The following is a 26,160-nucleotide window of genomic DNA, read 5'->3' on the forward strand; positions in this document are numbered from 1 at the left end:
AGCGAAGTAGTAATTTTTTGGTAGCTTAATCATTAAAATATGTTTAACTTTGTATGAGCATAACTTTTCTAATAGTTTTTATTTCTGACTTGACCATCTGCAGTCATTTAATCTTAGGTGCAAAACTAACTTGATATGGTTATGTTCCTGAACTCTTGGGTTTTTTTTTTATTCCTCAGCGTAGACTCAGAAATACAGTTTTGAAGCCGTATTCCTGTTTTGTTTTGTTTTTCAGCAAGGTGTCTGGGAAACTCTGTTAGCAGCTCTAGAAATCCTTATCAGAGCTAACCATCACCAACATATGTTTAACATTAAACAGCTATTGAAAGCTCAAGTGGTACATCACTTCCTGTTAACTTGTCAGGTTCTGCAGGTACTCCTACTCTGAAATCCTATTTTGTTCTTGGCAAATACTCAGTTTTACTGGGGGTGGGGGAAGAGACTAAATGCTATAGAAAAAAATACATCAGTAGACTGTTCTCTGTGCTTCCAGACCCCCTTATTTTCTTCATCAGGCATTGTTGCTGTAAACTGATAATTTGGCAATTTTTTGGGGATGGTGGAATGGAAGATAAAATTATATAAACCATTCTCTTTGAAAACCTCACTTTAACTTCACTTAGTCTTTTCATACAGCAGTCTCAGTTAAGGTGCTTGGGTAACAAAAAAAGGCAAAAAAACCCCAAGTTAATTGCCATGCTCACATTACAGTGAGGTTTCCCACAAGTTTTTTGAAGTCCTGTTCTAAAATCATTGTTCAATTAGATTTTTTTTTCTAATAGCCATTGTTAAACTATATAAATGCTCGATCAAGCAGAAATTATAAATACAATTATCAATGAAATCTCAAATGTGTATGTTTATAAAAATGACCATTGAAGTGGAAATACAGAAGACCCAGTATAGCACTGTTCAGAAAGTTCATAATATGTTTGAAATGTTAGTATCGGCAACTATTTTAATTTCTCTACAAATATGTAATACGATGACAGTAAACTACACTTTCAATGGTGATTCATGTCCTAAGGCTCCAGCATTTCAAGTCAGAGTAGTGTAGTATGCAGAAGATGTTAATTTTCTAAAAATAAAATTGCATAACATCTGCAATATTTTGTTTGTGCCTGAATTTTGAGTGTGCTGGACTTGGGTAACACTGAGTAGGTACAGTAGCTCCTCTCAAATTAAAGAATACAGGCTTTATTTAAGCTTTTTTTCTTGTCTGTTCTCCTACTACAGCATGAGAATTGAAAAAAAAAAAAGACAACTTCTGTCAAATTAAAAATACAAATAACTTAATTGTACTGCTTTTCCTTTCTAGGAGCATAAAGAAGGGCACCTTGCATCCCTGCCTCGGGAGGTTTGTAGATCATTTGTGAAAATAATTGAAGAAGTACTTGGATCTCCCCCAGACCTGGAACTGCTGACACTGGTCTTCAATTTCCTCTTAGCAGTTCACCCTCCCACTAATACATATGTTTGTCACAATCCTACCAATTTCTACTTTTCCCTGCACATAGGTAAATATGTCACATTTTACTAGAAATAAACAATAAGATAAAAATCTAGTCAGAAGTTAATATTTAGAAAAACCTCTTTCACTCTTATAAATTACTGTTCTATGAATATGTTCTTTAATTGCTGTATTGTAGTAACTATATATAAAAGTTATTTAACTATTGGGATTTAGTAAAGAAAAAGTAGTTTACAGTATTGAGAGACATAGTCAGACTTTGTCTGCTTGGCTTACTTGGAGAGCTTTCTTCTGTCTGTAGCCTTAGATAATCTCTGGCGGTTATGTCTTTAACTTTCTTTAAAGTTTGATGCTGCCAAATGGAATGTATAACATTAGCTGCCTGTGTGGACACATTTGCCTGTGGGCGTATCTTAGAGAAAAATGTCTAACTTACCTGTAAAGGAAGCTTCTTCAGAAATATGTGCATATAGTCCTGTCTCCATCTCTACTTTCTTGTTTCCTGCTACTAAATTTCTAGAAAAATGAAAGGCCTGAGGAGCATTTTTAGCAAATGATCCGTTGCACTGGAAGACATCATTGGCAGACACCATCAGTGCATTGCGTACAAGTTAGTGAAAGTACCTATGTGCTTTGAGGGGTGCAGATCTAGGACAACAGCTGCCTTTAATATATCTGTACTACATGATTGCTTTGGCAAAATGAGTGCTATGAGCTTTAAAAATTCTTGCTCTTTTACAAAATGAGAAACTGGTAGATGTGTAGTTCATGATTTAATACTAGCATTGTACAACCTTAGCCATAACTTATGTAAATGTGGAAAGCATCATCCGAGTTTGAAATGTTTTCTGCTTTTGCAGATGCCTGTGTTCCTCCAGTTTTAGTAATCAGTTTCAAAGGCAGTACAGTTGTTTGTATCTGTCCTCTAATACTAATAGATGTAAAATTCTGAGTAAGAGTAGAATGCACTTTTGATACTTTGAGCCTTATTAGATGAACCTGTTTGAGAACAGTCGCCTGTTTTTGACACAGCAAAAAGTCAAAGTTATTACTGGCTGTATGCCTGCAAGGATCATCTTTAAATATGATTACTTTAGAACAGCATAATGTTTTCAGTGTTCTGAAGTAAATTTTAAAGATATATCACTAGAACAAAAAATTGTTCTCGCATGCCTTTTCTCAGATGCTCATGAGTAGAGTAGGTCTCATTAGCCTCCAGTGATCAGCTTGCAATGTAACCTGGCTACTATGAGTCTATATATCAAGAATGCAAACTTAAAGCTTTTATGTATATTTTCCCCTTTTCTTTCTAGATGGCAAAATTTTTCAGGAGAAAGTTGAATCACTTATGTACCTGAGAAATTCCAGCAGTGGTGGGAAGTCGATAGAGAGTTCTGCATTTGTGATTACAACTCCAACTGGATTTACAGCTTCACCAGTGGGAGGTAAAACAATGCTGGAAAAACATAAGAGCGTTAAGACACATTAAGAACATTAAGTCCTTTGGCAGATGACTCGAGTGCCTTAAAGTGTTACTTTCCCACAGATGCTTCTTACAAAGCTCCCCCTGCCCCTTGGAACTTGATGCCTGAACAGCAGCATAAGAAGGATTGAATTGAACATGCTATCTAAACTGCTCTTCATCCTCAAGTTGAGACAAATGTCACGTTGATGGCTCAGGCAGTGAAGTGGACCAGATAGCTGAACGATTCAAGCAGTTAAACAGACCTGCTAGAGATGTATGAGAATTCAACTATTGCCTGGTTGTGGCAATAGTGAGCCATAAGCAGCTATCCTATCTGCTCAAAAAGCACTTAGCTGATACTTTTATTTATGCATAATTGTTAACATCCATCCAAATGTAGTATTAAAGTATTGGCATTTAGTTATAGTGCAGGTATATTTACTGTTTCTACATGACAGAGGATAGGAAAGTATATCTTATAAAAAACAACTTAAATACCTTTGTTATAAAAATTAAAATTGAATAGTTTTCTAGAAATGATCTCATGTAGCATGCTAAACGAGCATTGAGGGCCTATAAAGATAACTGCTTAAATCAGTTTTGAATTCCTCTGCTATAGATGCTGAAATAGGTTGAACTAATAACTTCACACTAGTAACTTTTTTCAGTTGACGTGCTGTCAGTGTGATGTTCTTTGCATCATTATTGAATTAGATTTTTAATTGTACTTTTTACACAGATTTGCATAGGCAATCAACAAATACCACCTGTAAACCAAAAGCTAAAACACATAACTTGTGCCTAAGCCTTTATTTAAGCTCATTGACAATAAAATAAATTCTAAATAAAAATGCATACTCTAAGCAAGTTTACCAATATATACAGAATAGGAGTGGAAACAAATTACTCTGATTTCTAACTTAGCTGCTATGGATTTCAGATCATGTATGACTTGGCTATATTCTGTGTATCACCAATGTAATACCTTTTACAATTGGTGTCTTGTTGCTGCTTTGCTTAGAAAAAGCAAATTGAGTCTTCAAGCACTACTTCAGTTGAAACAGTGTTAGTTCAAGTGTCCTTTGCTAAAAGCAGTGATATGAAGAGCAGACCACAGTACTAAATTGTGTGTGGAATTAGTCATTCTCCTATATGGATTATCTATGAAATCTTATTCTTCTAAACAGAGTACTTTTTAATATCAATAGTACCAAACTGTTGTTCTTGAATAAAGATTATTCATGAGTGCCAGAGGGATACTCAACATAATCTTTTGTGAAAGTAGGTGTTTGAGTGTTGTGATTCTGAATTTCTAAATTTAGATAAAATATTTGAAATGGTTTGTTTGTTAGGTAACTTGCTACCTATGGGTTGCAGTTGGTTGCACTATGTGCTAATGTGTTTCCAATCTTGCCTGCAGATGTTTGCAGCTACATAGATTCTTCCTCTTGTCTGAAAGGCCAGCTTGGTCTGCTATATTGCACATATATGTGTGTATGTAATATTTGTTTTATATATATCTCACTCATTAAAAAATTCCTAATGCATCATCATTGCATTAGTACTAATTGATGCATAGTTTTCAAAATACTTCAGAATGAATAAAGTCTCCTTTCCTCGACTAACAAATGCTTCTCTACCAGTCTGTATACAGACTGCTTTTCCTCTAAAATACATTTTATGAAGACATCTGTAATGTGCTCTAAAAGTTTGACTGTTCAGGTCAAAAATGTGCGCTTAAAAGGAAGCCATGTTAAATAAAATATGCAGTAATTTGTTATAAATCTGAAGTACATGTAAAGCCTTAGTGCAAAAGAATTGGTGAATAGTATTTCAGTGTCCACTGAAACATGTTGGTAGATTGGACCTCTTACACAAGAGCTCCAAATAGAGAAACCTGGTCTATTTGACCCTGCTTTGAACAAGGAGGTTGGGCTAGACAATCTCCAGAGGTGCCTTCCACCCTCTGATTTATGTACAAATTCCTGATGAGGGTTAGTTGAGAGGATCATAATGTAAATCCAGAAACTCCAGTATATATGCAAAAAAACTATTTTGCATTTTATGTATCTTTCAGATTTGTTTGTGACTGGCTAAATATATGGTTTCATAATAGCTTCCTGTCTCTGCTTGCTCAGCCAAATCTGAGCTATGCCAAGTGTTGAATCAGTTTTGCCACATAAAATTAGCTTGGGCCATTGCTGTGTTAAATGTATGTGGAGTGTAACATTGAGGGAAAAGCTTGTTTCTAGTGAAAAAGGGAATGTTAAAGATACCCCTTATTTTTCTAGGGAACACTTCAAAGGCTAGCATCCAGCAGAAGATAAGCTCTCAGGCACCTAAAAGGCTTTGCAAAAGCTTACCAGCATCTCCTACTTCCTCACCTAAAATTCATCAAAAAAGACTGACCGAAAGAATGGGAAGGAGCATTGATGACCTGCAGATTATTAGCAAATGTGACTACACTGATCTCCAGGGTAAAACTGGTTTTGTAGAAAGCTCTGAAACCATAAAGACAGTACAAGAAGAACTCTTTCTTAGCAGTTGTGAGTCTGCAAAAACAGTTTGTGACTCAGAGTTAACATCTGCCGAAACGTTTGAAGATATTGTGAAAGAAGAAGAGTTATCTGAAAATGCATTTGAAAATAAAGAAGCAGATGCAGACCTGAAATGTAATGAAGGTGGTGGTGCTGCAGCTGAGCCATCACTACGTCGTCCAGACAATCTGAAAGGACTGCCTTCATTTCAGAAGAGTCAGAGTAATTTTGCAGGGTTGGGCTTAGCATTTTCTGTTCATGGAGGATCATCAGCCATTGCTTGCTGGCCAAACTTTGCTGACAAGAATGCACTTCCTGAAGACTGGGAGAGTCTTGCTTTTTCTTCAGCTAATGAGAATACCCAAAAACCATCTGAAAGCCCTGATGACAGGTAAGCAGATAAACAAAATAATAAATTAGGAGTAGCTCAGTATATGAGCTTTAGTTTCACAGTTCTTGGTCTTGATTACTATTCTACAAAATTTGGAAGCCTGAAAAATAATGAAGTGTTTTCAAGGGCTGTCATAAACCAATTCATTAAGCTTTTACTCTATAGATTTGTGTTATTTACATAGCAAACTTTAAAAATCAGGAATTTTGCTATCTATGGCAGCAGTGGGAACTTGTTATGCTAGCTCACAAAAAAACCTCAAGCAAGTAGTTCTGGTCAGATTATCCTTTTTGCTATCTGCCATCCAAAAATAAGTGTTAATGAAGAGTAGTAATAGCAGTAATAGAGAAATGTTTGCCAGATTTCCTCTTCCTCCCCACCCAAGAGTAGCAAACAATTATGCATTTTTTTAATGTTTCCCATTATAGACAACAAACTGTGGTAAAACATATTTGTCTGGTTTCAGATGTACAGAAGACTGTCTTGTGCTTATCTGTTGTGGATTATATGACCTCTTGCGTGGAGTTCTCCTAATCCTACCAGATATCATGCTAGAAGATGTGATGGACAAACTTATCCAACCTGATTATCTTACAGTACTTGTGAACCACCCATCTCCTCTCATACAACAAGGCGTCATTAAAGTAGGCCTACATAAAATGTGTTCAGCTAAAAATTTGTGAACTAGCTTAGCTAACATGTTGGAAACATGAAGTTTTGTTAATATTTTTTTATTTTGCTTGTTTTTTCTAGCTTTCTATGTTTACTTCTGAATTTTAAGATGCTTCTACCCCCACAGATTTTAAAAAACCCAACAACACAAACATAGAATCTTTCAATAGATAAATATAGTCAACGATGTAAGGCAGATGGCTTAGGAGCATATGACAGCATTACTGATGTAAATGGAAGCAACAACGCAGGAATAGTTGGTGACCATCACTTCAATGTGAAACACAGATGCACTATGTTAAATTAAGGTTTTAACTTCTGACACAGCTGACTTTCAGTTATTCTGGGGAGCCATCCGCACATTTGTGACCTGAACATGGACTTGAGGTTTCAAAATTTTTTCAGAGATTTTTGTATCATTGACAAGGTCAATGTTCCTGGATGATAACATTATGTAGATGAAAAACTTCGAGTAGATTTGCATTTTAATTTGAAGAAGAATAAGATTATATGGCTTTACTAACAAAAATGATCCAAAAAATCATGCATGCACTTGCATACACGCCAAAGTGCAGGATTTAACAAGTATAAAAAGTTTGAATGTATTTATGTATGCATTCTCTAACTGTTGTGTGTGACTTCATCTCCCCCAAACTTGACTAAAACCCTAAGAGTCATCAGATTAAGAAGAGAAAGCCAGCTGTCAGTTGTAACAAGAGCAGTGTAGATTGCAGTTGCTATAGTGCAATTGATGTTTTCAATCTGGAATTGTGAAAATTTTTATTTCAAACTGTTCAAATTGGACAAGAACTTTAAGGGAGTTATATTAAATGCTTAAATCTTACATCATAATTACATGTTCATTTTTAGTTGTTGGATGCATATTTCAACAGAGCAAGGAGAGAGCAGAAGGAGAAATTTTTAAAGAATCGTGGCTTCTCCTTGCTAGCCAACCAGCTGTACCTTCACCAGGGGACTCAGGAAGTTGTAGAGTGCTTTTTGGAAATGCTCTTTGGCCGCTCTGTTGGCTTGGACGAAGAGTAAGTAATGCTTTTCTTTTTTGTCCTTTAAGTTAATATTTGAACTACAAGCAGCGCACTTTGATACTGGAGGCAAGGATGTGATAGCTTTCTAATTACTATTCTCTTCGTAGCAGTCATCAGCCATAAAAACGTTCCTTCAAAACAGTTTTGAAATGTTTTGCTTGTAGCTTTAACATGTAAATGTATTAAACTTCTTATGACTATTGTGTGGCCCTTAAGCTGTTTGTAAGCAACTTCATCTGATGGGTGCTGTCAGCTGGGATCTTCTAAACCCTCAGCACTTCTGGGGGCCTCAGAGGCCTTTGCACTTTGAATGTCCTGTGATCAGTTTAACTCTTCCTATTCTTTCTGATCCTACATGAAACTCTGATTTATATCCTTAGAAGTTTTAAGTAGTAGTCACTAGACTTCTGCTACTGGATTTTGGTAGGTGATTAAAGAAAAAGCTTGATGCCACAGCTGCTTCCTTGGCTTGGCCCTGAGTTTAGATCCATATTCCTTTAGGGAAAATCCCACAGATAAACCATTTCCTTGAACCAAAGAGTCACCTCATGTTGACAGGAAATGAGATTACCTTTAAGCAGACAATTATCTAAGTAAATTATATTTTTTAGAATTAGTGTGACTACTTAATGATTGTACAGGGAGAACATGTATCTAAGTATAGTCAGCACTGCAGAAATCTTGCAAAAAGCTCCTTCTCAGTTGCTGCCTTTGCAGGATTTGTAGCCAAATTACTTCTGCCCGTTGGCCTGATCTTCAGCCCCCCAAAATACATTCCTGTTTAATTGCAAGACTAAAACCTGTCTGCTTAACTAGCCCCAAAACACAGAACTCTTATTTCCTCAGGATTGACCATGGGGCTGGAAAGGTAATTCTTGTAGCTCAGATTCTTCTAGAATTGTGTATAATAGTCGTGTGATAGGCTGATAACCTTAGAATAGTAATCCAATTTATTGATGCACAAGTAATAAAGTGTGAAGCACTGTTCCAAGTTCTACAATCGCAATATCCAGAAGTTGCCAAACTTAATTAAAACTTGAGCAGTAATGGATATAGGATACCAAACCTGCTGTCAGTCAGTGTATTATTATATTGATGCCAAGCTGTATCTGGTTTCTTGATAGTGTCTGTGCCAGTTGTAGTACTTATTACTGGAAAGATGATGACTCATATTTTTCTACACTGATTAAAAAAACACCTCTGTCTTCATGAAAGCTATATTGTAGACAGTTGGTAGTTAGCCAAAGCTTCAGATATACTTTTTAGTCACTTCATTTCCTTATGGCTCTTTGAAGTGTTTATTTTGCTCTTATTTCCTTTAGTAGACAGGCGTCATTACTGCAGTGAAATTTAGGAAATTGCCATCTACATCTTTGTCAAAATACTGGCATAGACTGGTATTCCAGTTGTATATACTAGTTGCATATACCAGGTTGCTATTTTAAGGATGTCACTCACTTATATTTATTTTAATAGATTTGATCTGGAAGATGTCAAGAATGTTGGACTCTTTCAAAAATGGTGTGTTATTCCTGTTCTGGGTCTTATAGAGAACTCATTGTATGATAATGTTCTGCTGCATAACTGCTTCTGTCTCCTGCTGCAAATCATAAATTCCTGCTCGAAAGTTGCAAACCTACTGCTTGATAATGGTTTGCTCTACGTGTTGTGTAATACGCTGGCTGCTCTCAATGGACTGGAAACAAAGTGAGTATTGCATCAGTTGCTATAAAATACCCCAGGCATAACCTTAAGTCTAGCAAAATCTAATATATTATATTCTTACTACTTTCTAAAATGATCTGGTTAGCACTGGTTTTGAGGTTTTTGGTTTTATACCTGTAAATGAAAGTTAATGTTTAGATACTCAGTTCAAACAATAGAATACACTGGATATAAAATGCTCTTTCCATGCCTTAAATTTTCAAGTGAAACAACATTTTAAAATGCAAGTTTGTCACATTGTGTGCACTTTGGATGCTTTTCCTAATGAAGCTCACTTGAACAGTAAGATAAAGGCCCAGGAGATGGTAGTATTCTGCTGTATCTATAGCCAATGTCAGAACTGCAGGAAAAGTCTCTCCTGTTCTGCCTGTGATTTAATATTTGAGATTTTGAATAACTTAAATGACTTCAGTAATTAAAAACATTCTGTACTTTTAAGAAAGGTTATGCAGTGAAGGAAGGAGAGGTGGGGTTTTGTTTGTTTATTTCATCAGTTGGTATCCTGAAGAAATACAGATTGCTTTTTTACCCTGGTATAGTTTTAATTCAGCATGGTTACAAAATGAGATATCCTGATTTTTTTTTTTGAGAAATATTGTATGTCAGAGGTGATCTTTAACTTAGAAATCTGACAATAATACATCATTGCTTTTCCAATAAAACTTTGTTACAATCTTGATGTTAGAATGTCTCAAAGATTTGCAGGTATCCAACCTGCAGAAGTTAACACTAAAGAAGTATCTTTGATTACAATTTTCTAGCCTTCAGCAGTAACATTTTTACATAAAGTACCATATAATATTAGGTATGATTGGCAGAAGTAGCAAGGGGAATAGTAATGGGTCTTGTTATGGGTTACAATCTACTAGAATTGTCATGTTTCTGGTAACTACAACTTTATTTGCAGCATTCCCTTGAATGACTACAAGTTACTTGCATGCGATATACAACAGCTGCTGGTAGCAGTTGCAATTCATGCCTGCAGCTCCTCAGGTTCTCAATATTTTCGTGTTATTGAAGACCTCATTGTGCTGCTGGGTCATCTGCAAAATAGTAAAAATGCAAGGATGCAAAGTAAGTTATCTGCTTATTTTTGGGGTCATGGGACTGGAGAAGTAAATCCATTCCCCACTGATTTTTTTTTTTTTGTTTAAATATTTCTGCTGAGGGAGAAGGAGGGAACTTTCTGATGATGGATCTTCTTTCTCTTCTAAGTGGTTCTCAAAGTAGTAATTTTCCTCAGGAGCCTGCCTCGTGGTAAAGAATTGTGTACTGCTAATCTGAACAAACTGACTGTAAAAGTTCATTAAGGGTATTTAAATAGAAATGTTCTATACAGTTTCATTTAGCTTATGTCAGAGTAATCAAATTCAATGGCTTTTCCATGAGAACTCACTTGTGTACTGTCTGTATCTCTGGAATCATGAGGTGACTTTCTATGTGACTTCCTTGGAATTGAGAATTTTACAGCTCTGACACATTTTATTGTGTTCTTTTACTTCTTACAAACAGCTGGTAAAAATTCTTGAAGACTTGTAAAGAATGAATGTAATGTGTCCTTTGTATGCCTCTCCCTGTAGATATAGCAGTGGTTCTACAGTTAAGAGTTCTTCAAGCAGCTATTGAATTAATAAAAACTACAGCAAACCAAGATGCTCAGGAGCAGGCCAGTTCAGTCCCATCACCATCTGCACCGTATCATGCAATGTTTCAAAAGCGTAAAGGCATTGCTGGTGAGTAGCACAAGTGCAGTATTCTTGTACTTCCTCCTGTGTATATTACTTTCAGACTGTGATACAACAAATAGGTCCTGTTGCTTTCCTTTTTCTGTGAATTGGCTTTATAAATCAGTATGTCTATTTTAGAATAGTGTAGCCTGTAGCCATTTTGAAGTTGTGGGGTTTTTGTATTAGGAGGAGGCAGTGGAGTACGAAAACGAAACCTAGGTCACCTTATTCTCACTTCAGTATCTAAAGCCAGATACTACCTTCTTTTGAGATTCTCTTCAATTCACAAGTTGCTTAGTAAAGATGTTTTTAAGTAATTAATAGTGGTTTTAATAGCCAGCTTCACTGCAGTAAGGAAATACAAATAAAGTTAGTGCTTGTAACTTTAACACAGCTATGATGTGGGGATTGTATTGTTGCACAACTTTTAATTAGTGATCATCCTGAAGTAAACACCTGGCACTCCAAATTAATAGTTGGGAGTGTGAGATTCCTGGATTCCACTGTGGTTGTGCTTGTAAAACACTTGTGCAGTTCTAGCTTTAGCAGTAATACTTTCTCTGTATTTGATACTTTGTGAATCAAAGGGTTTGGAGTCTTCTGGCTGGAAATTGATTTTGTATATCTCTCATATAAATGAAGCTGCATTTAAGACTTTGTAGAAGATACAATTTTAAAACCTGAAATGTGTTTGAGTTGTTTAAAAAAAACCAAAACAAACCACTATTATTCCCTGTTTACTATGTTTCTCTTGATATGGTCAGCTTTTGAGGCCCTTCTCCATCAGCCTAGTAAATGTAGTCAAAATATTTTTATATTAGTAAATCTGGTGAGGCACTAAAGATAAATAAAATATAGTTTTTTCTGAAAGGAGCAAATACAGTCAAGGCCCACCAGTTCATTTCCATAAAATTTTAAGGAATATTATAAGTTTGAAATAGTACTTCTATCAAAACCAGTAGCAATGGGTAAGGTACAAAATGTTTGTTTATAAGCTGTTAACATAACTGACTCATTTATGCTGATAAAGCTAGTTTCCAATATGCAGTATTTTTTTGTTGTATCATTAATTTTTAATCCTTTAAAAACAGGAATAAAAGTAACCTTTTTAGAATCTGCTTTACACAAAAATATGCAAGCTGTACAATAAATCTGATCTTGAGACTAACTCATTTCCTGGTATCACTTCTTGAATTTTATATATTTTCAAATAGAAAAACTCTTAAAAGAAAGAGACAAACACCCAAATGATGCTTATGTTCCCTTCAATATTAATGTATTTCAGATTTTTTTGTTTCCTTAAATGATGTGGACTCTTCGGATGAAAGCAGTTGCTCAGTGTTTAATTTTTTGTTCATTTTAGTAGGATGCTATTAATGCTTCTCTATTTAAAGGCTCCAGAAAGTTTTCACTTGCTCAGTCTGATGCTCTGCTGATGAAAATGCGCTCACTAGCAAGTGAAGAATTCAACATGATGATGCAGCGGAGAATGAGCCAAGAAAATCCTATCCAAGCCACCGAGGCTGAGTTTGTACAAAGGTTACAGAGGCTAACTGTTCTAGCTGTTAACAGGCTCATTTATTTAGGTAGGATTTATTTTTGTTCATTTCTGTTTCGACAGAGCCAGTGTAGTGCTATATGAAAAATGTGTTTTTGCTTTTGGAGTGTTGAAGTGTTTGAGAGTAAAGTAATACCATTGATGCTAGTTTAAAGGATTTAACCATGAAACATCATTCTGTCAGTGATTTGTCTCACAGTATTATGTAACTGACAATCTGGATACTGTTTTTATCTGAATGAACTGAACAAGTTATTTTAATTCTGCGTTAGTCCATTCATGTGTTAACTGCCTGAATTGTTACCTGAAGATTTAACTCTGCCAAAGAGAGCATCTGCTCTCTTAAAAAGCATCAGTTTGCATGTTTGTATGAAATGGTTACATTTGTTAGCAAGACTTCATGACTTTGGGGGCTAGTTCAAATTCCACAGAAGCAAGAGAAAGTTTAGCATGTGGGACTAAGAATTGAATGGCTCTGTGATTCACTGTAGATGCTGAATAAATTGGTTCATAAGGGAATTGAAATAAGGAATACTTTTTTTATATTTTTTTTTATAAAAAGTATAGTAAGTATAGTAGTAAAGGCAATATTTGATTTAATGCCAACTAAAGGATCATAGGATTGTCTTGCTTGAGGTGGTACTGATCAATATGTGCCTCTTAAATTTTAAGCGTCTACTGAAGAGTGTCTTGATGTACTGGGTATAACAGAAACCACAAGTCAAAGCAGGCTTCCAGCATCCCAGCTGGAAGTTCCTGAAGAGGAAAGCCAGCAACAACTGCCTAACAGAACAAATCCTTTTCTTAAAGAAATGTTCAAAATGTTGGTGGAAGGAATCAAAGTATCCATTGTAAGTAATTAGATGTTGTCCACATTAAGGTATATTTCATAAGGTTCCTTTATTAGGAACTTTTTATGCATGAAGTCTTGTGTCCATAAATGCTTTTCTTACTGCCTCTGTCAATTCAGCTGTGGCATTAAAAACTGTTAGCTTCTCAGTTATTCTGCAGCTGAAAATAATAAATGCATCTGTTCTAATTTTTACCCGAACATTTAGCAAAATCTGCTTGTCGAACGAGCACACAAAGATTAAATAGATTTCTATATAGTCCATAATCTTGCTTTGTCTTCTAAACCTCAAGGTTTAGGTTTGCTGGAGCCTATAAAACAAGATCTGCTGTGCATCCACAAATGATGGAGAGTTTCTGAGAAGTTTGTTATCTATAATATATCTTAGAGTTGGTGATGTAACTGGGGGGGAAGGGGAGCTTTCTCTTTTTCAATTGTTGCCAAAGGGCTGAGAGTTTTCTTTTCTAGCATACAGGTGTTAGCTTGTCAACCTTTCCAAGGTGATCAGATTTCGCTTGGGTAATTTGAAATGGTTTTATTGGAAAACTTAACTACTTCTCACCTCTTTATTTCTCTTGGGTCATCTTTATAAAAAGTAGCTCAACTTAATTTTCCTTCTAGCTCTGGAAAATTAAGTTTGTTAGGTCTGTTATCTTTCCATCATGCCATACTTGTGGTACTTTTCAAAGATGGCAGGTTTTTTTTCATGAGCACAAGCACCTCAATCCGATGTCTGTTTTCTAATCTTTTAAGGTAAGCTATTCAGAAACTAGTGATTAATGTGAAAGGGCTATTTATTAAAGTAAGCAAGCAAAAAAAACCCTTTGATTTTTTTTTTTTAAACCCTCCACATAACAATTTTCCATTTTTGGATTGTTGTATAGTCCCTCTAACTGAATATCCAGTTTAGCTAGGAGTTGCATTCCTAATATTGGCAGATTGAGAGAAAAATGCTTATTTTATTAGAATGAACAAACATTTCTTTTATTTTTAGTAGAACGCCTTTTAACTCGTAATAATAATCAGTAAACTAAAATTAAATGCTTTATTTTGGTAGAGCAATCTTTATTGTCTTACATTTTGATCATATTAACTGTGTTTGTTTTGTAATGTGAAAAACTTGGTAAAAGGAAGCCCTAACCCTGTAATATTAAAAAATTGTCTCTTTTACTTAGGGCACCGGCAGAATGAGCACACCTAAGCAGCAGTGGAAGAGAATCCTCTTGTCATGTAAGGACACGTTCCGTACGCAGCTGGGGAGGCTTCTTGTACACAACTTGTCTCCGGCAAGGCCACTGCAAGAGAGAAAGCAGGCTTTGGAGATGATACATGAAGTAAACCATCAAGAGATTATGCGTGACTGTCTTAGTCCAACTTTGCAAGTAAGCTCGAGAGTATTTGAGAGAAGTTTGTAAAACTTGTATTCCATTTTTTATTTACGTTTTACGATTAGCTAGAACTGTATGTGACTAAAGTTGTTCACTGCTGTTTTAGCAATGTTTAGTGTAATGACAAAGTTATGTCATACCAAATGCCTGTGTGTACTTCTGCAATTGCTATATTATCCTGAGGGTAGATAGTTTTGTAAGAGGCAAGATAGGATTATGTTGGTATGTTGACTCTGTACCACATCAAACATCACATCTGTGTAGTGCAGAAACAAAAGATTGTACTAGTTTTAACATGAAGAATTTTACTGAGGATGCTAGAAGTCAAGGTACCCTGAAAAATCAGATGAATGAAGGAATTACCTTTGCATTGGAACTCTAACTGCAAACTTCCTGAAATTTTCAAGAACTGATTGCCACTAGATTTTAAGAGGCAGTCAGTCTTCAATCAAAGCAGTACTCTATCTTTTCTTATTTAGCCTCTATTAATTCTTAAAGTGGGATTGTGTATTCTTTGTTCTTAACTTAAACAGCTGAGCAGTTTCTCCCTGCTTTTCTGGGTTTGTCAGGAAAAAGCTTTTTGATTGTACCCTATGTTAGTGCAAGCTTGAGAAGAAAGCATTTCTTAGAGCCATGATCAGGAATCAGGTAGGAATGTTGCTGTTTGAGATCTTCAGGAACTGCAAGAATGAAATAAACGATGTAAGGCATGCCACAGTTTGAGTCACTGTATACTAAGGAGAGAAAGTACTTATTGGATGAACGTATAACACTTAAGCATTTCTGATCACATATACATTATTCAATTAAATAAACACTTTCACCAGTAAGAAAAGACCTAATTTGCTAGCAATGGCTTCTTTGGGAGAGTGTTATGTTGAGTGCTTTTATGGCCCATGTCTGCTTAACTTCAGTATCTGTCAGCTCTAATTTGATTAATCAAATAAGGTGTAGCATTCTTGGCAGCCAAAGTTAGGAGTCTCTGGCACATATTTCCTGAAGTATAAACAAGGCTGCAGGAGCTGAGTACTTGGAAAAGAAACTTCACTTTCCTGTAAGCCATTTGAAAAGTCATAAGATGCTGGGGGAAATTTTATCATGTGGAAGATTAAATTCAGCATATTCTTTCTAGTTTTATAAAAGTTTGTCTTCAAACATCAAAGCAGCCATTTTCTTTAAATCACAGAAAAATTAGTAGGAGAAATCTGTCCAGCCTGACTAGAAAAGGGAATAAAGTTGGAGGAGAAAACTGCTCAATGTTGTATTGTGGAAATGAGAGTGACCATACATCTTTTTCCCCCTCTTCCCTTCTTTTCATCTTCTAGCATGGACCTAAATTAGTGCTTTATTTATATGAGTTAATGCACAACCATAGTGATGAAATGACCAAAGAAGAACAAAGAGCAGCAGGAGACTTTGTGAATACATTAAAATGTTGTGGCTATAAATGCATTCCCCTGAGCCCACGACCAAAACGAGATCTAATAAAAGCTTTGAAAGAGGTTTGTGAATAAAAACTTTACTTCAAAAATTGGGTATATTTGAGAGAATTGCCTGTTATATGGGGTCAGAGTTTTACTGCAGATAGTGGTTTCCTTTTCTTGGTGCATGGCTTACACTTTTGGGGTTTCTCTTTGGGTTCTGAATATTTCTGTTGCATACTCAACGATTCACAGCAAGCTCACATGTTAGTGCTTCTTGGTTAAGCATATTACTTAACCCAGGCAAAGGTGAGAGTTCATAATAAGCTACTAGTATCTCTCATTGTCAGGAAAAAATAATCTTTATGGTTCCTTGCAAAAAAAATATAAAACTGTATCGAAATATAATAAAACTGCAGTAACTGAAATGAAGTCTTGATGGTTTTAAATGCTGTGAAGGTATCAGTTTAACAGTTTTGTCAGTCTTCCTTTTTTAAATTCACATATCTTTTAGCCTCTGCTTACTTACTTTGTCCATCTGAAAAAAAAAAGTAATGTATAAAACTTCCATTCAGGATCAGAAGAAATATGAGATAGAAGAAGGTGTAAACAAAGCTGCTTGGGAGAAGACAATGGCTAATAATTGGCAAAAGTAAGTGCCTTCTTAAAGGGGCTGCAAGAACTCTGTAAGAATGTTCTCTGTTTAGCACACCCCATTGCAAAGTTGCCTATATGATTATTGTAGATGTTTTTTTCAAATTAACAGCACTGCTAGCTTTCAGTTTTATTTTGCCATTATAAAAACAGCTTGATTGTAGGTATATGCATTTTGATAGGTTGTATAATAAATGGCGTCGTGTGAACTTCAGAATACTGAATCGGTTTTTGTGCATTTGCATTTCACCCTTAGTTTTACAGCTGTTGTATCTGTCCAGTCACCTCTCCTGTTGCTGTGGTCTGTGCAATTAAATGTAAGGCAAATGTCCGTGCAAGTAACACTGATCTTCAAAGAATAAAATATCATTATACTCAGCATAGTATTTCGACACTTTTGTGAGCTATGTAGACTGCTGCTTCTTGATGTAATTGTAAGTTTTGGTAGCTTGTGGTAGGTTAAGAGGTTCTTTCCATTAGTTTACATTTCAGGCTTTGCCATAAAAATCAGATCTGAGATGCACACACAACATGCTTCAACGTAGGCAACTGTAGTAGCTGTAAAGGTCAACTTAGTCAAGTCTGTCCAGATAAGTGATAAGACTTCACTATGTTGAATAACTTATGAGATTTGAGCAGTGGTAAATTACTGTTCTTACTTCACTTTTTTACTGTAATGAATAAACATTAACTAGTAAAGCATGCTAATATATAGCCATTGATCTTCTGATTGGCTTGGCTTGTCCTTGGCCACAAGTAATAGCTTTTCTGAAGGCTAAGCAGCAGAACGTATTCATGAGTCTCGTGAAAACTTTGTAGGCTAAGTTGCTCTGCATCTGCTGTAACAAGAACTATGGTTATCTACTGAAAAACTGATTGTATTTTATAAGGGGTTTTGGTGTCTTGCCTTCCCTTTTCAGTGAGTCTGTTTGACATTTTAAAACACAACTTTTTCCTCAGTCTCTTTCAACGTCTGGATACAAAATCTAAAGACATTTCTAAAATAGCTGGAGACATCACACAAGCTGTGTCTCTGTCACAAGGAATGGAAAGGAAGAAAGTAATCCAGCACATCAGGGGGATGTATAAGGCAGAGCTAAGTGCCAGCAGACATTGGCAGGAACTTGTTCAGCAGCTTACCCATGATCGGTAAGTTGTTCTTCCATCTCAGAGAAAAAGCGAGAGAGACTCAATGCCTGAAATGCACTTCTCATTCTGCTTAGAGGCACGTGAAATGTAGATGATATTAAAACTAGAATTACTCACTTTTGCTGATCATCTGACGGTTAAAGACTTGTAAAATACCTGATTTATTCTCCTATTTTTTAGGGTGAGTAGCCAAGTAGTGTTGCCATTGCATTTAGACAGATTTTTTTTTTGTCAGCTACATTTTGCTGTGCCTGATAGAATGAAGTATGTCATAAAGCTTTCATATCTTGCATTACATTGATGGAGTGAAAAAAAAAAAACCCAACAACAAACAATATTTTTTGGGTAATGTTATTCACATGAGCATCCAGATACTGTGTTCACTGCTCTGCATAGAACAAAAGATGTTAAGTCTTGACAAGAAACCAAACAATGGTATTTTTACTACTGCAGAACTAGTATTATGTCATGTTTGCAGCTGCTGAGTTTTCAAAATACAGTATTGGATGCATGGTGTTGCTGTCTTCATCAGAATTAGTAACTTCAAGAGCAGTCTTAACAGTAGTAGCTCAGGAGTAGTCAGTCAGTGGGATAGCTCATGAAAATAAATACAGAACTCAGTCTTTTGATACTTTTTCAGAAATAATTGCCCAGTGTACTACTGTGAAACTTCTGCCTTTCAACTATTTAAAAAAAAAAAAAAAAACAAACAATAAACATATATACTCTCTCTGCTGCCAAACTCCAACATATTTTGATTATTTTTCAGAGCACTCTGGTATGACCCAGTCTACTACCCAGCTTCTTGGCAACTGGATCCAACAGAGGGCCCAAACAGAGAGAGGCGCCGCTTGCAGAGGTGCTACCTAACTATTCCAAACAAGTACCTTCTCCCAGACAGGCAGAAACAGGAAGGTAATTATAACATCTTCTAAGAATTGTAATGACTCTAAATTGTAATGACTACTACTGTCTTATTATTTATGGTTTTATTATAGGTGTGATAAAAACTCCATTATCTTATCTATTTGAAGACAAAACACATTCTTCTCACTCTTCTACTGTAAAGGACAAAGCTGCAAGTGAACATATAAGGTAAGGTTTGGGTAACATTTACCTCCCTTTCTCACCTTCTCCCATTCCAAAGAAACCGTTCTCCTCACTTTTTTGTCTAAATAAACATAAAAAAAATCAAGTGAGATAAGGGACAAATGTCAAAAGTGGTAGTTTTTTTGCTGTACTCAGAAGTAAAAGATCACAGCTACCACCATGTATGTTTTTTGAGTCTTAAAACAGTCTATTTCCATGACTCGAAAAATCAGTAAAAGCAAATATCATCTGGTGTGATATGGGGATGGGACTTCTGTGGGATAACCTGATGGGATTTCTTTACTTATTTGTCCCTTAAATATCTAAGACAGGCAGTGCTACTAGAACTGGTAGGTCTTTCCATCAGTGTTCAAAAGCCAGTTGTGTTTTCATCCTCTCTGCTTTTACCATTGTGTTACTCAGTTCTGCGGTTGTGTCAATTTACCACGTATTACAGGTACTAATACTGCCTAAAATAACTGCAGAGAACACACAGAGAAATAAATACAAATCCACTAATGTGCCAGTCTAGAAAGTTGAGGTTCTATTTTCTTTTCCTCCTTGGGATATGAACCATTAGAGTCATGGTGTTGAAAAGTCTTTCTTCAACTACAGCCTTTGAGGGTGTTAGTTTTAGGTATGTGCGGAAAGGTACATAAATCCATAAACAATGATACACTTGAAATATTTCAGAGTTAATAGAAGATGTATAAGCGTAGCACCTTCAAGAGAAACTGCTGGTGAACTGTTGCTAGGTAAGTAGAATTTTCAGTCCTCATAAATATCTTTTTTGTAAAAGGTTCTGCTGTATAGCTAGGCTTGGCTGATTTTTAAGTAATTGAGCTGTTGACTGACTTCTTATGGATTATATACTTTATAGACCAGTTTTGCCTCTCTTCCCTGCTGTTTGCATGAGTGCTATTTGGACTGTAGTTAAGTTTTAAAGCTGCAGACCACTTGCTAAAAGATGTGGAAAGAGAAATGCTATTTCTGTCAAGTACTGTCTTGCCCAGGTACTATTCTTAGTATTCTTAACTCCCAGACACTGTTTATATAACACTAAGACGTATTATACAAATAGTAATATCATGTGCCTTTTTGCAACTATTTTTTCCTGCAGGAAAATGTGGCATGTATTTTGTTGAAGACAATGCTTCTGACACAATTGAAAATTCAGTAAGTATTAGAGCATATTGTCCAGCTTTAATTTCTCCAAACTATGACCATGAGTAGCTTTTTGTCTACTGCCACTGAGATTGCTGGAGTACTAGAGTTAGAGGTCTCTGGACAAGGCCAGCCAAACTGATTAGATTGGGTTCAGTGTTGCTTCTGTTGCCCCTGGCTGTGGAATTGGTGGTGATAGCAGAAAACAGGAAAGATGTTGGCCTGAGACTGGGAGGGAATGAGGAGGGGGTTATGTGAGGAGCCTCTGCACCTTGCTGTTCCGTGCTATGAGTTCATCAGCATAAGTGTGCAGAGCTTGCTTTGGTCTGCACCTGAGATGATTTGCCTTACTGGAAGTTGAAGCACTAGGAAGTACAGAAACTCACAAGTGTATGAATTGTGCTGTACTCTACAGCATTTGATTCTTGAATTTTCTGTTTTGTAGGACGTTCTAGCTCCCCCCTTATCCTATAGAAGGGAGGACTGTTTCATGGAGGAAACTGGAACTGACTAATCCTGATACACAAAGGCTCTGATGTATTATTTAAGTTTATACATCCAACAGACATTTATAAAAATAATCAAGATACGGGTTATGCTGCTGAAAGTTTTAAACTGTTTTCAGGGAGCTCTTCCTTGTGTCCACTAAGCACACAGCTCGTGTGGTTTAAGATGTTACCAGCTGTTCTGCTGCTTTGTCCTTCATAGAACTGTCAGAATTGGGATTCATGGCAAAGTTTTGCTCGCTGTGGATGGCAGTCCAGTATTTTAGCTTAAGAGCCCGTGAAAGTGTAGTATCGTGTGCTGGTGTTGGACAGGGAACTGGAGCAGCTGAGGAGCATGCAGGATGTTCTGCTCACTGCCTCGAGGAGAGTGGAGGATGGGAAACATGTATGAAGAAAATGGCAACAATGTCTTAAAGCATCACAGCAAAATTGAAGTTTGCCTTATGATATGCTGTATAGTTATAAACTGGTCACATTGAAGGGTTTCTTGTTTGGAAAATCTACTACTTAAAATAACTTTTTCAATTGCAAATTCTGCAGAGTTTTCATGGAGAAACTGAACCAGCATCATTTTCTTGGACCTATGAGGAAATTAAGGAAGTTCATAAGCGCTGGTGGCAGTTAAGAGACAATGCTGTGGAAATATTTCTAACAAATGGCAGAACTTTACTCTTGGCTTTTGATAATACAAAGGTAATGTGGCACTCATGAGTAATAAATATATCAAAGCATTTTGGTATGTCTTCATAACTACATTCATGCATTAGTTTTTAAGGAGACCTGTTGCATGGACTAATTAAATTCTGCCTAATACCTTTGGAAAAAACTTTGCTCAGCTAGACTTCTAGACAAACATAATCATGTTGTAAAACATGTCTCTAATGTATTAAGACACTGAAGAATCTTAGTAATACTAAACATTATTCCATTACAGCAGATATCTGGAAATTTGTAAAATAAGAGAAACTTACTAAGTCTTGGTAGTTTGAAGCTCTTTTAAATTATATGATTAAATCTATGGTATTTTCTTCTAGGTCCGTGATGATGTATACCACAACATCTTAACTAACAATTTGCCTAACCTTTTGGAATATGGAAACATTACTGCTTTGACCCACCTGTGGTGCACAGGACAGATTACTAACTTTGAATATCTGACTCATTTAAACAAACATGCGGGCCGTTCCTTCAATGATCTCATGCAATATCCAGTATTTCCTTTTATACTTTCTGACTACACCAATGAAACGCTGGACCTAAATGATCCATCAGTATATAGGTAATATGAAATGTTTGGAACTGGTTACTTCCAAATACTTGAACTGATCATCCAGTATAGCTTTTTAACTTCATTGTACTAAACTGCACACATACTTGAATGGAACTATTCAGGGACCAGCTCATCCATAACAACTTGGGCTTTTTACAATAAGTGGCTGCTTCACCTCAGATATTTAAATAAAATGCCTAGTATTATGAGTGTGTATAGTCGAAGGATGCTATGAATTGGACTTACATACTGTCTTAATAGGATATGCACAGTCCACAGATTTAAATAAAAGCTGTATGTTTAAATCATGTGATTAAAGACTTCCAGGCCAATTAGCAAAAATTAAATAGAGAAGGAAATAATATTGTAAATTATTTGGTCAGTTACAAAATCATTTTATCTTCATTGTGAATAGATCCAAGTGAATTGTCCCACCCTAATAAACTTCTGTTAAGCCGATTTAACATTTGTGTGCACAAAGCCTTTGCCTTTATGTGATGCCTCCAATTTGACAGGAACCTTGCATTTGCTTGCTTGTTACTGTGCAATGGAGTAGCCTGTGGATCTGAGTTTGCCTTTAGCAGTAACTAAAAGTGACCTTTTTATTTTCTGAGCTCTCTTGTAAAGTTCTGTTAAGTTTTGCCTGTCCTTTTCGTGATATTAAAGGCGTTATTTTTAATGCATTGTTAAATGATGTGAATCAACATCTTTATAAAAATGACAAGATATCAGTACTACTTCTTTTACAGAAATCTGGTCAAACCGATAGCTGTGCAGTCTAAAGAAAAAGAGGATCGTTATGTGGATACTTATAAGGTAATTTGGATAACTTTTGCTTCTTGCCTTTTTCCTGTCTATAAATGATATGGAGGCTTTAATTTTTTTAACATATATTGATGGGGGGATAAGAAACCACAAATTCAGTATTTTATATCTATGGAATTCTCATTTCCTGTATGTTATATTTCCTGGGAATTGTTTTATTAACATTCTTGGAACCTGTGTTTGTCTGTTCCTGTACCTGAAATCATAAATCAGTTTAGTCTTTGTGTGATACTGCTGGGGAGGTTAAATTGGTATCTTCTTACATATGATCACATATATATTTAAAGATCGGGAAGATAACTTATTGCTGTTTATTTAAAATTAATTCAGTGGAACTTGTGGCTATTCTTTCTGTTTGATAACAGAAAAGCTATTTTCCCTCAGTACTCTGTTATTTTAACATGCCCTACTCTGATTACAGTGCTCTTTGATTTTTTTGCTGTTTAGAATGCTTTAAAGGCTATAGGAAATAACAACCTGCTGGGGAATGAAAGCATCTGCAGCTGGACCTTCAAACTTATATCTATGTCATCATGGTCTAGTGTATTATTTGCAAATATTGTTTTTTCCATTTAGTATTGAAAAGCTGGTACAATGACTCTGCTGGGTTAGAAAATAATGTGGGGGTTGGGCAACAGTAATAAATAACAGGTCATTTAAATTGGCTTAAGACTTTGATACCTAACTGGATTGTAAAAGTGATTACATGTCTTTAGACAATTAAAGTGTATTTGATTCCAGATCACTTTTAAATTTCTGTTCCTTAAAGTTTTTATTCCTAAACAACTTAGGCAAGCTCTTATTTTTGTTATTGGAATTCAGTCTAAGTAGGACATTTGTGATTTTTTTTTTTTTTTTTTTTTTTCTTCCTACTACTTTTCTAGTATTTGGAAGAAGAGTACCGTAAAGGAGCACGAGAGGATGATCCAATGCCCCCTGTACAACCATATCACTATGGATCTCATTATTCCAACAGTGGAACTGTGCTTCATTTCCTAGTTAGGCTGCCACCTTTTACTAAAATGTTTTTAGCCTACCAAGGTGAGGTTACTTTTGCTTGCACTTGCCTTTCACATCTGGGCCTTGTCCCAATGACCCAGGGATGCTATATGTTACACCTATTAGCATAGTTTATCAATTCCAAATAGCTGAGTTCAGTAAAATTAAATCTGGTATGTTTTCATAGTAGACCTATTCTGAGATTATCAAGCTAGTCCATAAAGCTGTACATCTTAAATTCATACTTTAGTGTATGTAGAATAAAAAGCTGACCTATATTTGACTTGCAGTCTATGTGTAATGCATAATAATCGAGATAGAAGCATTCTAAATGTTCTCAGCTAACTGGAGAGCAGTTAACTACTTCAAGTTACAGATGTGCAGCTGTTATTGTGTCCATCATCCATGTAACAAATTCAGTTTGTATTTCTTTACAGATCAAAGTTTTGACATCCCAGACAGAACTTTTCACTCTACCAATACAACCTGGCGACTCTCTTCATATGAATCAATGACTGACGTAAAGGAGCTTATCCCAGAGTTTTTCTATCTTCCTGACTTTCTAGTTAACAGAGAAGGTATACTAAGAGGATAACAAAACTATATACCCAAAACAGCTGTACAGCTGAGCCTATGGGTTGAAACTGAGAACATTTACATCCCTTGACTGAATACACTAAGTAATAGATGTATGGGAGAAATCTGGCATGAATTTGTGGGATATGCTTTAAAAACTGTTATGTAGGACTTAAGGGAAGTTTTTTCATAATTATATCAGAGGTGCAAAGGAGTTTCCTGTTGTCTGACTTTTCCATTTGGATGAGTATGTACAGCTTCAATGTGTTTGGGAGGGGACTTGTTAATGGTGCTGCTTTGTTGATCAGCAATCACTGTGCTTAATGGTTAACTTTCATAGGGCCCTATAAAGACCTTTTTGCAGCTACTGTCAACTAAAATGTTGGAATATTTACTCTCCTGTTTCTAGGTTTTGATTTTGGAGTACGTCAAAATGGTGACAGAGTTAACCATGTCAATCTTCCACCCTGGGCTCGTAATGATCCTCGTCTATTCATCTTGATTCATCGTCAGGCTTTGGAGTCTGACCATGTTTCCCAGACAATCTGTCACTGGATTGACTTGGTGTTTGGTTATAAGCAAAAAGGCAAGGCCTCTGTTCAGGCTATTAATGTCTTTCATCCTGCAGTAAGTATTTGATAAGCAGTGTGTTTGTTCATTGTACTTAGTAATTTAATGGGGGGAAAGTTCAGTCTGACTTGGAAAACATCCAGCATGAAGCAAGATCCCTTGCTTGTGAAGTGTTGAAGAATAAGGAAAGGCTTTAACCGTTACAGTGCGGAACTGATAAGATCCCAGGGACTGCTGTGAGACTTAATGAATTTGTGTTCATCTTTCTTGCCTTGAGATGGGCATGGGGGATGATCAGGTTATGGGGTTTAGACTTTCTGAATAGTTGTTTGTAGTGGTATACAGGTATTGTGTTCATGTGCACCTGCTTCCATCTCATTCAAAAGAAGCCTTTCATTTAGGCAGATTGTGCTGCAGCTTTTGATACGATTAAAATAGTTCAGTTTGTCCTGAGCTCATTATTTGTGTTCTTCCCTTCATGTACATCTTGTGTTTTGTCCTTCTAATGAGCACTTTCTCCTCCAGTAAATTTAATTTCAAAGAAGTCTTCATTTAATGTAAAGACTTCCAGAGTTTTATTACTTAATTGTAACATGGATATCTCTGATTGTATTCTTTAACTTCAATCCTTACTATCACAAGGTTTGCTCAGCCAGGCAGTCCTGGTTTCAAATGCATACAAAATGTGTTCCATGTGTTCAGTGTTCATTCTATAGCTGGAAGAGCTAATAAAACGGTAGCGTTTGGCAGTGGTGGCTTTTTCTTTTCAAGTAGCCATCCAAATGCTTTCCTTCCTTTTCCTTTTTTTTTGGTGCTTAGTCATTACCTTAAATTTCAAATATTAAGTTTGTCTGAGTGTGTTCATTGTTTTTTAAAGTGAAAAGTCAAGGTCTTTGTCAGTGTGACTGAGGAAAAGTATGTGGTATACAGAGACACGAAAAAGACAAGTAGAGAAAGGAAAGAATTTCCACTCTCCTGAAATATGAAGGTTCTTTGCCAGGGGAGGTTCAGGTTGGACATTAGGAAGAATTTCTTTTCAGAAAGGGTTATTAGACATTGGAATGGGCTGCCCAGGGAGGTGGAGTCACCATCTCTGGATGTGTTTAA

The 26,160-nt window shown here is 36.0% G+C and overlaps 1 protein-coding gene across 1 annotated transcript in view; it reads left to right on the forward strand.

Moving 5' to 3' along the window:
- LYST (lysosomal trafficking regulator) overlaps positions 1–26,160 on the forward strand; it is a 93,760-nt gene that overhangs the window by 54,295 nt on the left and 13,305 nt on the right. The window contains 25 exon segments of the mRNA XM_068400050.1: positions 236–373; positions 1,319–1,517; positions 2,785–2,916; positions 5,228–5,864; positions 6,331–6,508; positions 7,407–7,576; positions 9,059–9,289; positions 10,215–10,381; positions 10,888–11,040; positions 12,429–12,620; positions 13,265–13,443; positions 14,618–14,824; positions 16,156–16,332; positions 16,827–16,903; positions 17,866–18,054; positions 18,824–18,969; positions 19,053–19,149; positions 19,837–19,898; positions 20,264–20,319; positions 21,354–21,506; positions 21,848–22,092; positions 22,833–22,899; positions 23,793–23,949; positions 24,345–24,485; positions 24,893–25,110. Of these exon segments, the coding sequence (XP_068256151.1) occupies positions 236–373; positions 1,319–1,517; positions 2,785–2,916; positions 5,228–5,864; positions 6,331–6,508; positions 7,407–7,576; positions 9,059–9,289; positions 10,215–10,381; positions 10,888–11,040; positions 12,429–12,620; positions 13,265–13,443; positions 14,618–14,824; positions 16,156–16,332; positions 16,827–16,903; positions 17,866–18,054; positions 18,824–18,969; positions 19,053–19,149; positions 19,837–19,898; positions 20,264–20,319; positions 21,354–21,506; positions 21,848–22,092; positions 22,833–22,899; positions 23,793–23,949; positions 24,345–24,485; positions 24,893–25,110 (4,368 nt within the window).

The sequence above is a fragment of the Nyctibius grandis genome, chromosome 1 (assembly GCF_013368605.1).
Source record: "Nyctibius grandis isolate bNycGra1 chromosome 1, bNycGra1.pri, whole genome shotgun sequence".
Lineage (NCBI taxonomy): Eukaryota > Metazoa > Chordata > Aves > Nyctibiiformes > Nyctibiidae > Nyctibius > Nyctibius grandis.